The following is a 13,373-nucleotide window of genomic DNA, read 5'->3' on the forward strand; positions in this document are numbered from 1 at the left end:
CACTTAAACACAAGTTATTGTTTGAAACTACAAAAATGCTTAATTTGGGCCCCATTTTTGGCCCCTAATTCCTAAGACCATAACCCCAAAAATCAATCCCAAGACTCCTTTAGAGGTATTGAACCTTCTGGTAAAAAATTTTAGAGATCCATTCACTAAATCTAAAGTTATTGCCCAGAAAACCTATATTTCCCCCCTTTTTTGCCCCTAATTCCCATTTTTTAGCCCCTAATTCCAAAACATTTTGAGCCATAACCACCCAAAGTCATTACTAACCCTCCTTTCATGGTATGGATACTTGTGGTATAATTTTAAAGAGATTCATACACTTCAACACAAGTTATTGTTTCAAAACTACAACCAGATGATCCGCGCAGCTTTATACGACCGCAGAGTTTGAACCCTGAACAGTTGGGCAAGTATGGACACAACATTTAAGCTTGATACAGCTCTGAATTTGGATTGTGATTTAATAGTTGACACAACATAGGTGTCTGACACAGAATGAATGTGGTCTAAGAACTTAAACTTAAAAACATAAAAATTTTAAATTGGACATTTACCTATTATGGTCCAATGTCCAAAATCTAAATAGTAACGAATTCATAACAGTGTGGCTATGGACATTGATTGGCGCACTTTAATATCCCATTGACTGGGACAGATTAGGTGAACGTTCGTCTATAACGCCCATTGCTCACGACGTCCTTAATATAAACATTTAAACCGTGGGGTCACCAAAGGTTCTCAACGCCTATATAAAATAATTCGAAATACTAATCAGGAATTTGTGTTTTGATTTATATTGATTAATTAAACGTCCTTTACTTGTGTTTTTGTTATGTTTCGACAATCAATTTTCATAATAAGATATCGCAAAGCCATGTTCTTTCAGAAAAAAGAATGACTTACTGAATGCATGTATTGACTGATTATCTTTTTCGGATTTAACAATTGCGATTGTCGAGTTATGTAATCTTTTAACTTTTATCTGGTCTAATTTTATTTTAGAACGAATGCATAATCCACTTTCAAAAGTTGTGCAAATACGAAACATAAAGACAAAATATACTTCTGCCCTGTCTTTTTCGTACTTGAAAGTTATTGGATAGTAAGAAAGCTATTTGGATTAAACCTTGTGAAATTTGCATGCATTTACGTTATTGTATTGGCAAAATGTATCATTTGGTGTTTTCGGAAACTTAAACCGTTCTGCTATATTGCTACTATACTTGTGAAAAACACTTGGCAACAGAAACGCATTCATCTTATCTATATAAAAAAATCGACCCAATTTAAATAGAAATGGACGTCTTCGGCAAAAATAATCACGAATATAATGCCTACCCATGTTAAAACTACAATAAAGTATAGTTTGCATCAATTATTTCTTGAACCTACCATTTTTTTTTTGTCTGTGTTGGATTTGTGTGGCATTGAAAAAAAAGGGTATAAACTACACAGTGCAGCTTCCAACAAGAATACAAGATTTATTGATTTTCAAAATGCGACCAAAATTAAAAATTTGCTCGCAGCGGAAAAAATTCAACAGTTTGATTTTCATTGAAATAAAATAATTGTTATGATTTACACACCGTTACTTTTTTCAATATAAATATTCGAACTATTTTGTTTGTTGTTTCCTTTATAAATTTACATCATTTTTAAAAAGACCACGCGTCTTCGATATTTAGAAGACTATAATAGCGATGTTCATTATCTTTCTTCTGCTGTAAGTTTAATTTAGTTATTTTGTGTCATAATTGCCATCTTGTATGTTTTAAATTTGAATAAAGAAGATTCAGGTTGTCTTATACGTCAATGATACACACAAAAAAAACGATAACAAATAAAATAAGGTGCAACATTCATTCTCCATGAAAAGAATACATCACACGGATGTAATTTTTGTAAGAAAAATACCAATTTCGTGAGAAGTTGTGTGTTGGACTTGAAGAGCCAAGGCAAACTGACAAATATCTGAATGAACGAATCGATTTATGGTATATAAAAAAAACAAAGCCCACATGGTTAGCATTGAATAAATAGAAGGCCACTCTTAAATGATCACAACGTAGAAGTTTTTGTTCTCTTAATCAATAAGATATTTTCTGAAATAACGCGGGTCCCTATTAACTTAAAAGTTTTTTTGTTTTTTTTTTACCATGAATAAACTTTTTTTTTTCTATTATTATTTATTGATATCAGCTCTGGACATTAATATTCTTAAAAGTGAAACTGTTGTAAGTGATGGTATAACAATTATTTAAAATAAATTCCTTAAATGATATGTGAAAAGAAAGTTTCATTTTATGTATCAAAATGTGTAACAAATGATTATTTAAATCCCCACTTGAAGGCCTCCGATAGACTGAGTGAGCATAAAATCATCGCCCACGACAAACAAGTTAAAGGTAAACTTTTCAGTACAATTACTAATAAACGTTTTACTGTCGACCACACTGTTATGAATTTCGTTCTACATGGTTAGATTCAGCATATCATAGAACTCCAAGAATTCAATTTTTGATGAAAATCAAATTATGTTCAATTTTAGACCCTTTAGACCTCAATGTGGACCAATTTGATAACCGGGCCCAAATATTAAAAATCTAAATACATGGTTAGATTCAGCATATTGATGAACCCCATATATTCAATTTTTGTTGAAATCAAACAAAGTTTAATTTTGGACCCTGATTTGGACCAACTTGAAAACTGGGCCCATGATAAAAAATCTAAGTACATGTTTAGATTCAGCATATATCAAAGAGCCCCAAGAATTAATTTTTTGTTAAAATCACACTAGGTTTAATTTTGGACCCTTTGGACCTTAACACTTTCACTACTGATTTTATTTTTTCCGCGGGTTTCTGTGGCCGAGGCAAATTTGAACGCTCAGATTCCCCAGCCTGAATTAATTTCGTGACCGGTGCTACAAGAAAAGTTGCAAATTGAAAAACGTGCTGTAACTCGAGAACGCAGTCTCAGATCGCCTAAACAACGGATACAGAAGTTAAAAAAGTTGCTCTGTAAAAAAATTTCCTAGTGAATTAAAATTAAAACAAAAATAATGTCTTTACAATGCTTGAAAGATCGATTTTTGTTACCTTTTTAGCTCAATGTTGCCAAAATGTCGACATTCGGATGTACTTTATTACGTTAAAAATGTGTTTAAACGGATATAATTCAGCAAATCATTTTTACCGAGTCTTCTTATTTATCTTATCACTCGTTTTTTGTCATTTAAACATCGTTTATAGCAAAACCGAAGCTTTTTATCTCTCCTAAATTAACCGTTTGACTTTTCGTTTCCAACCGCCATTTGTATTGATGAAAAGACAACTTGAAAAAAAAGCAGAATATAGTTGGTCATGATTATCTTTTATAAGTAGATAAACAAAATGGATTAATTATTTACCAGGGTCAACCATTATATATAAATATACAAGTATTTTTGTAGTTGGTCTTTTTTTCAAAGGTTTGGTGTTTTTTCAACTTCCTCTATTACCATGATTACCAATATGCAACAGCTTTGTTCTAGATTTTCTGATTATGTAATTTGAAAAACTTTTAATCACTGAGTATATAAAATATATTAAATTACTATTTTAATTATGATAGATACTTTAGTTATCATATATATGCATGTACATTGTAATCATGTGAAGAATAATCACTTACACAATGAATTTCTACTCTCATTACATATGTACACATATCTGTCATATGTTTCATCCTTTCTTGATAATTCAGTGCAGTTTTATTTTTCCCATATCAAGTCACAAAACTTTAGATTTTGATAAAAAATTAAGCAATATTTTCCCATTTATATAATCAGTATTAAAATTAACTAAGAGAATTTGATAACTAAATTATGAACTTTCAACAATAAAATTTTAACAAACAAGAACAAATTAAATACAGCAAACTTGACTTTTCTCTTTATTGTTCCAGTTTGAAGGCATGTGTGTGAACTTATGTCTAGTAATGGCCTTACCCTGCTTACCCCAGCACAAAATATCTATTTATCAATCCTTTTTACCAGCAAACAAGAAAACTGAAGAAATTTTAGGTTGGATGAATGGTAAATAATATGTAGGCATTACAAATTTAACTATCCCAAGTAAAATGAAATATACTTTTTTGAGCCATTGCAAGGTTTTTTGATAATATCAATAATACTAGATGTATTGGTCAGCCACCCCTGTTTGAAGGGTAGTCAACAATGACAAACGGGTAGTTTAACCTCTTATCTTGCTAACTGGCCAAAATTTATTACACATTTAACTTGACCAATATATATATTATATTAACAAGATTGAGACATTTGTTTTGTTCTTCAGAGTTTCAACTAATGAAACAACAGGTTTAATATTACAGAAAGGATCAACATTTTGTTCACGTAATCAAGTTTCATTTACTATGATGGTCAGAGAAATGAACGTTCCATAAATATGGGTATACCTGTCCCTAATCATTGTACAAGAAAATATTGAGGTGACCATTATTGGATCTGTTAACCAATACAACTTAGTAAATGGTATGCAAGACCAAAAAATTGCTTTCATTTCTGATTTGTAGCTCAAAGGCATTTTGTTGTCATTTGGCCTTTGCCTTTGTAGTGAATATGAAAATAGGGAGATGAGGTATGATTGCCACTATCCACCAAAGTTCAAATACAGTGGATGTAAGCATATAGGCAACCATATGGCCTTCATCAATGAGAAAATCCTATAATGTAAAGTCAGCTATAAAAGGCCCACCAGACATGAGAAATATTAAACAATTCGACTGAGAAAACTAACTGCCTATATATATAGCTACATGTTCTTGATTACAAAACAATTAATCTAAAATGAAAATGACAGACATGAACCAACAACAACCAGTGAACTACATGCTCCTGACTTGGGACAGGCAAATAATGAGTGTGGCAGGGTTAAAGTTAAACGTGTTTGTGAGCGCTCAACCTTTCCCCCTTATCTGGGATAGTGACATAACAGCACCTTTAAAAATCAGTGGAAAGCTTAAAGTTATCAGTTTTGTTGATTTAGAATGCATTCAAGAAAAGGATTGTCCATATAAAGTTGCCCTAAATCTGACACCTCCTTTTCAGTACCCATGACATGACTTAGCCCAGTATTCCCACAAGGGGCAAATATATGTGTAGACTTTTTCAACACTACTAATCTCATCGTTTGTGCCACAAATCACCACCATCTCCTCACCAATTAATATTAACTTCCTGCTCCCCTTTGGCTTCCTCATTATTTGACTCATTATAGCCCTCACTGTCATCTTTCCCCTGCCCATTCTGACCAATTCTTAACCTTTCCTCATTAAGTAAGTAAGACCTCTTTTCCGGCATTAATAACATCAGTTTCACTGAACCTGCAAATTCTACATCAGTTTCGTCTGACGACATTTTCACACTGAAATACTAGCAGACGAAGTTGCACTTCCTAAACTGCTTTCAATTTCGTGCATTGTTCTCCCGTACATTCACAGCCTATCCGCTTATTTCACCCGATACTCAATCAAAGTGTATGTGTCACCCGAGTACCAGCTTTTCAAAGCCATATCTCTGTTCCCTCGAAATCGAGAATTGTTTTTGTAGCAAAGCCATGAACGCGAAAAAAACTTACTTGTCTAGTTCCGATTTGTGGGCGGAATAAAAAGATCGCTAGACTCTATCATATTTATTTAAGATATATTGAACCATTTATTTTTATTGTATAGTTAAAACTACCTAAGAATAATAATGGGCTTCATCAAAACACAGAAAACAGCTGTACTTCCACTCCTCGTTATCGAGAGGAGCCATTTTGAAACCCCACATGACCTCAAAACGTGTTTCCGGTTCTAATTTTAGAAAATAAAATTTTCCGATTTGATTTATTTACCTTTCACGATGTTTTTAATGCTGTTGAAGAACTGAAATAATACCCTCAGATATCGCAGATTTTAATTGAAACATTGATTTCAACTGTTAAGAACGGCAAATAGCGTAAAATTGCGGCTTTTATTGGGTCAATATTTATGTATCCTGAAGGATACACTCGCCCTGCGCATCGTGTATCCTCAAGGAAACATCCGCCCTGCGCATTGTGTATCCTCAAGGATACACTCGCCGCGAAAGGGTTAATGTAAAACAATTTGAAAACAGGACCAAAAATTAAGAATCTAAATACACGGTTAGATTTGGCATATCAAAGAACCCCAATAATTCATTTTTTGATGAAATCAAACAAAGTTTAATTTTGGCCCCTTTTGGCCCCTAATTCCTTAACTGTTTGGACCAAAACTCCCAAAATCAATCCCAACCTTCCTTTTGTGGTCATAACCCTTGTGTTAAAATTTCATAGATTTCTATTTACTTATACTAAAGTTATTGTGCAAAAATCAAGAAAAATGCTTATTTGGGCCCTTTTTGGACCCTTATTCCTAAACTGTTGGGACCAAAACTCCCAAAATCAATCCCAACCTTCCTTTTATAGTCATAAACCTTGTGTTTAAATTTCATACATTTCTATTTACTTATACTAAAGTTATAGTGCAAAAAACCAAATGTCTTCGGACTACAAAGACGACGACGCCAACATCATACCAATATACGGGTTGTATAAAAATGCTCATTTTGGGCCCCTTTTTGGCCCCTAATTCCTAAACTATTGGGACCATAACCTCCAAAATCAATCCCAACCTTCCTTTAGTGGTATTGAACCTTCTGGTAAAAATTTATAGAGATCCAATCACTAAATCCTAAGTTATTGTCCGGAAACAAAATAAGTCTTCGGACGACAACGACATGATACCATTATAAGACGCAAAATTTTTTTGGCGGTCGTATAAAAATGAAAAAAAAGTAATTTTAATATTCCTCAAACTATGAAATACAATATGTTGAAATCTTTTGATTCACAATATGTTGTACTTACCGAACCCAAGACAGAAGATTATATTTATTCAAAAGGTGTATAAGAAATTCATTGTTGTCCATAATACTGGCTCCAATCTATAAACAAAATAATGTCATAACTTTAAGATATGCTTTCCTTTATTAGGTTTATATTAAACTATTGACATAGTTTCATAACATTTGGTTGAGGCAACCTAAAGTTAGAAAACAGAAACGAAATAATTCAGCATTTTTTTTAATTTATGAATAGCTCATGAACCGTAAAAGTGGTGCCACCCAATTTCGAACTTGATCTGTGTTTTGTGGAAATAATCATTATGTATAAATTTCTATACCATTTAGTTGAGGGAAACTATAGTAAATGTGCTGCAAATGAGCTTATTTTTTTTTTATTTAGTCTATAATCTATATCATTCAAACTTGTGACTATTTTGTAAGCATAAATGATGTAAAATACATACCTGTAACATATTTATATCTTTATCGAACATCTCTCTTCTACATTTAACATTGTGGTAAAAAAAAATCTGTAAGCAATAATAAATACAAGATGATGATACAATAAAGGATTTCCATCTTAATAAAGGTTTTTTTCCAACAGAAAAATTAATTGAAAAAACAAAATATTCAACAAATGATTAAACACTACATAAACTGGAAAATATGTGTATAGTGTTGTAAGTTATCAGTATTGTTTGATGAAAAGTTGAGTCAGAGGAGTGAAAATGTAATATTTAGTTATATAAGGCATTTTATCTTCATGATGATATAGACCTGTCCCATGGTAAAGAAAGTATCAGAGATATCAATTTCATTCTTTTTGCAAGTTAATGCCTCTTTTAGGTTCTGTATCCAAATGAATGAACTCTGATACAGGAAACCTGGTCATCTTCTTTCTCTTTAGTTACTTAAAGTCATTTGAAACAATTATACATATGATTTAAAGAACTAAATGGATAGTTTTCATTATAAAACTTATGTGCATATACTTTATCTTAAGAAAATTCTTTAATATGTCCACATTTAGAAGAATTTTACTTTATTTTAATTGCTTGCTTCCAGACATATTTTCCGTATATGCAAGTGACCTTAACGTGACCCTTCTCGTAAAAATCTGGTGATCGCAATACACGTGGATCTGTCATTTAAATAAACTATTATTTGATTGTATATGTTATACACCTGCTCAATATCCATGTTTTTTGTTGATTGTTTTCAATCGATAAACTTCGGCTTCAAAACACGGCATTTAATGAGCTGCCATATTTGTTAAATCATAACAGACACAGAGAAAAAAAATTGATGATTATACAATATATTTGCGTAAAAAATGACAAAATCATGCACAGAAGACAAGGTTCATGATATATACATGCATTGGTTCAAGAATTTGATAAACATTATTTTTCACCAGTCACTCGTTTCATATGACTTTAACTGTGCTTTCTGTGTGGAAATATGAATTATGAATAAAAAATGACATACTATGAATTTATAAAACAGCTGATCCAAACTGTTTTCAAAATAAAATCTTAATGAAAAAAAAAAGCAAAACAATCTCAAAGTAATGGACTTTTTACAGTTTTTGAGTGAACAACTTTTCCCTATCAACTGCTATTGGCTATTTGTAGTTTTTTTACATTTAGAAAACAAATAAAGAGGATGATATGTAATATAAACAAGGATTTTATTCTGGATCAAAGTGGGAACCAACATAATGGCTATATTATGTCACAGAATAAACGATGCAAGTTTAAAATTAACATACAATTAACAAAATTGGAAAAGTGTCTTAAGCAATATGTCAGGCTTAAAATCTACATAGTCTAAGCAAGGTGTGATTAAAATTCAAGTTAAAAGCACAAAAGCTATATTTCAAAAATAATTCACTATGTACTGTAGTTTTGTCAGGGGAAAAAATAGACTTAAATTTCCAATTCTTTAAGAAAATGTGGAAAATTAAATTGGCAGATCTATAATCTAATTAAAAATACTCATGCCTCACCTGATTTAGTAAGGAGTAACCATTCCTTCTCCACATTCCAGCTTGTGTTTGTGCTACCATCACTTGTACTCGTAAAGGAGGCTCTATAATTTCTGCCATATCTAAGTGCTGTAATACATTTGAAAAATTTCTATCAAAACACATTCAACAAAATAATAGTAAAATAGGTGAAAGTCTTGTAAGGCTAGATAACAATATTCGTGACTTAATTTTGCTGAAAAAAGAATATATCCACAAGTATGGAAAATGAGATAAATTCCTTAAAACAATTCCATAATAGCAGGTACACAACTTCAACATATGTGCAATCTTCCTGTGAAGTTTCAGAGATCAGGGTTGAAAACTGTAGAAGCTGATTACACAAAGAAGACATCCAATTTTCCTTTCCTACCCGCCAATACCACAAATAAACCATACTATAAGCAGGTTTTGGAATTCTCTTACCCTGCTAGAAATATATAACATATGCACTATTCTCATTGATTAAACTTTACATGGTAATAACACAGAATGTTTTTAAAAGTGAACAATACATACTGCAGCAGCTGAAACTCTGAAAGTCTCTTTATTTATTACCTACTTGAATGTTACAATGTAAGTATCTTATACAACTTTACAAGACAATTTATGTTTTACTCTTACCTCAATGTTAACTTCAGGACTGTTCCATGCAATTCCAAGCTTTCCAAAATGTAAAAATAGACCTAAAATAAAAAAAAGACACATGCAAACCTTAAGTGTGTTTGTTTATTCGGTAATAGTTTTGTCTTCAGGTGTTTGTGTTTTCTATTGATGTGAACACATACAATAAATTTTTATAATTTAATTTGGTTGAATATAGAATGAAATTCAAAACAGTGTAGCTGTGGCCATTGATTGACACATTAAAATCATCCATTGACTGGGACAATTTAGGTGAACGTTTGTATGTAACGACCAATGCTCACTATGTACTTTTTAAAGACACTTAAACTATGGGGTCACCAAAGGTTCTCAACACCTAAATAAAGTAATTCGAAAAATTAATCAGAAATAACACGATATTTTGATTTATATCAATTATATAAATCAAAACACAAAGGTTATTCCTGATTAATTTTTCAAATTATTTTATAATTAAAGGCGTTAAGAAACCTTTGGTGACCCCACAGTTTAAATGTCTATCGTAGGTACGTCGTGAACAGTGGTCGTTACAGACAAACGTTCGCGTTAATTGTCCCAGTCAATGGATGATTTTAATGTGTCAATCAATGGCCACAGCTACACTGTTTTGAATTTCATTCTATAGTGAATTTCTGAACAGAAAATAATATGTATTTATCTTGTGAAAAAATTAAAATGATCCACAAAAAAATATAACCAAAAAAAACAAATAAACTTGTGACAATTCTGCTTCTATTGGTACCAATTTGCCTAAAATCAAACCAAAAATGACCCAAAATATTTTTTGGAAAAAATGTAGTTTTAAATACAATATATAGCGAAAAATCTCAAGTGATGAATACTTATGGCCACACTCTGTAGCTAAAATGCACATTTACTCTATTCTATTTACCTGCTAGGATCCTTGATAAAGGCAGATGTATAGATACAGGTTGAGTAGACACATCATACTTCAAACATCTTACTTTATGTCCACACACTGTTATAAATAAAAACAAAATAATAATATACACATAATATTTATAGACATATTGATAGTCATTGGAACTGAATGTGCCACTTTTTATATGTATGGTTAAAATCAAGGAACTGTCATATCCTAACAGATGTCAAATTCACCACATGTGACATTTTCATTAAAATTCAGTCATCAGTCTCAAAATGTTGAAAAATCTGCAATTTCAATAACACATATGTGTACACAAACATGATGGTAGTTTATATAACTGTGATTTTCAACAATTTTCAGTTGTTAACCCTTAATTTTGGCAAAAACTAGCGGAGCAAAACGAAATTTAAACTTGATCTGAAACTCATCATATGCCAAAAATTATCCCAATATCTGAAAGCCTTTAGAAAAAAGTCTGTATATCTGTGCTTTTCAACAATTCATTAAAGTCCAAAGCCTGTAATTGCAGTAAAAATTAGTGGAGCGAACAAAACTTAAACTTGATCTGTAACTCATCATGGTTAACTCACATACCATAAATCTGAAGGGGTTTAGAAAAAAACTCTGTATAATGGTTTGTTGCGGAATGACGGAATAATGGAATTATGGACAAGGGTAAAACTATATGGCACCGACATCTTCGTTGCAGGGCCATAAAAACAAGTGAAAGTGCGAGCTACTGCTCACTGATGATACCCCCGCCGCAAGTGGATAATATTAATAGTGTAAAAATATGCAAGTGTTCCGTAAACAGGAAGTTATTGAGTGATGACTCTGAAAACACATCACACGGTATAGCTGATTTATATAAACCTTGAAACCAAATTTCAGAAATCCTTGTATTGTTGTTCCTGAGAAAATTGTGACGAAAATTTTCAACTTGGCTATCATGTGTAAAATCATACAAGTGTTCGGTAAACAGGCAGTTGTCAAGTGATGAATCTGAAAACGCATCACACAGTATAGCTGACTTATATAAACCCTGAAATTAAATTTCAGAAATCCTTGTATTGTAGTTCCTGAGAAAAATGTGACGAAAATTTTCAACTTGGCTATCATGTGTAAAATCATACACGTGTTCAGTAAACAGGAAGTTGTCGAGTGATGAATCTGAAAACGCATCACACAGTATAGCTGAATTATATCAAGCCTGAAACCAAATTTCAGAAATCCTGGTAGTGTAGTTCCTGAGAAAAATGTGACGAAAAATATTCATGGGAGGGACGGACTGACTGACAGACTGACGGACCGATGGACTGACGGAAGGACAGACAGAGGTAAAACAGTATACCCCCCTTATTTTCAAAGCGGGGGTATAATCACAAATTACCAAGTATCTCGATTTCAATTGAACAAATACAATGCCTTCGCATGGCAAACACAAAAAAAGAAAGACAAACTGTAATAAAGTGAACTTAAAAACCATAATAATTTCTAAAAGATAATACAGTATGAGTGCCAATTAGACTACCCACTTAAGTCCAAATAGGCCAAATGTGAGAAAATAAAAGTTTCTGTAAATCTTTCAACAAGGAGCATAACACATACCATAAAGTCAGCTATAAAAGCTTGTAAAAATTCAGTTGGAAATGGTTCAGCTAAAAAAAAACTAATATAAAGCACAAAAAAACCCACCTACTATAGAAACAAGAAAAGGCGTACAATCTAAGAGATCTCACAGTTAATAAAAGCCAGTTAAAAACCAATTTCAACAATTAAATATATCATGTTCTTCTACTCTTAAGTATTACAGCGGATTCTACTGAGTTTGTAGCCAAAGGTAATATCTTTGGTTAGCTTGCTTATTAGCTGAACCGTGAAGTCATTGTTAGCTTAGGTAACTACCCTACTTTAAGAATAGACTAGTCCGACAGAAAACCAGTCAATCTGTCTGTTGGACTATGCTACTTTGAAAGGAGGGTAGTATACCTGACCTAATAATGACTTCACGGTTCAGCTAACAAGCAAGCTAACCAAAGATATTACCTTTTGCTACACACTCAATGGAATCCGCTGTAACCAGTACAGATCCAGCAGATTTAATGTATGACTGCTTATGGTTTTTTTTTCAAAACATCTGATATAACTACCTGTTTTGTCTTCTCGTTTCACTGTGGCTGGTTTGTCTTTGCATTTCAAAAGGAACTCTAATGTTAGTTTAAAAGCTTCAATCAGAACTTTTCTCTAAAAAGATAAAGAAATTTAAATTTAAAACAAAAACAAAAACATGTATTCACAGTATTAAAGAAACAGAACTTCTCTTTGAACATTTATATATTTAGATTTTTGAGTGTTCCCTCAAATATATATATATTGTCAATCAATCTTCTGCCTTTTCAGTTGAATTACTTGAAAACATAAAACATACCAGGAAACTCACTAACTGATTAACAAGTACTTACAGGAAGTCTTCAATTTGTATAATCTGTGTTATTCCATTGGCTACACCGATGCAATGTGGTACTGTTAAAAATATAAACATAGGTACTCTATTCTGGTGATGCTTTTTTTAATTTCTATTTTTAATCAATACAAAGTGTTTCATACTTACATCTGTGCCACACCATTCCAGAAACTCTGTTATTACATCATCCTGCTTTAGTTGTAAGTTAAATGCACCTTCCCACTCAGGTTCATACTCCAGATGTACACCTAATTGTCTCATTACACCGTCCATACCCTATATAAAAACAGTTAATAAAATGAGTCAATTTCTGAAAGCACAACTATTAGCATTAGGGCTATTCCAGAAAAAAATGTATGGGGGGGCGGGGGGGGGGGGGGGGGGGGGGGGGGAGGCAGTTTTTGTCAGCACCCGCCACCCAGACAATTAT

General features: G+C 32.2%; 1 protein-coding gene across 2 annotated transcripts in view; it reads right to left on the reverse strand.

Annotated features, from left to right (window-relative positions):
* The window catches only part of LOC143068372 (E3 ubiquitin-protein ligase UBR2-like), a 56,169-nt gene that overhangs the window by 24,338 nt on the left and 18,458 nt on the right, over positions 1-13,373 (reverse strand). For both annotated transcript variants that reach the window (XM_076242375.1, XM_076242374.1), the window contains exons 16-22: positions 13,091-13,219; positions 12,630-12,723; positions 10,483-10,569; positions 9,570-9,631; positions 8,928-9,035; positions 7,384-7,449; positions 6,942-7,018 (exon numbers count right to left, since the gene is read on the reverse strand). In XM_076242375.1, the coding sequence (XP_076098490.1) occupies positions 6,942-7,018; positions 7,384-7,449; positions 8,928-9,035; positions 9,570-9,631; positions 10,483-10,569; positions 12,630-12,723; positions 13,091-13,219 (623 nt within the window). The remainder of the gene's footprint in view (positions 1-6,941; positions 7,019-7,383; positions 7,450-8,927; positions 9,036-9,569; positions 9,632-10,482; positions 10,570-12,629; positions 12,724-13,090; positions 13,220-13,373) is intronic.

This window comes from Mytilus galloprovincialis, chromosome 3 (assembly GCF_965363235.1).
Source record: "Mytilus galloprovincialis chromosome 3, xbMytGall1.hap1.1, whole genome shotgun sequence".
Lineage (NCBI taxonomy): Eukaryota > Metazoa > Mollusca > Bivalvia > Mytilida > Mytilidae > Mytilus > Mytilus galloprovincialis.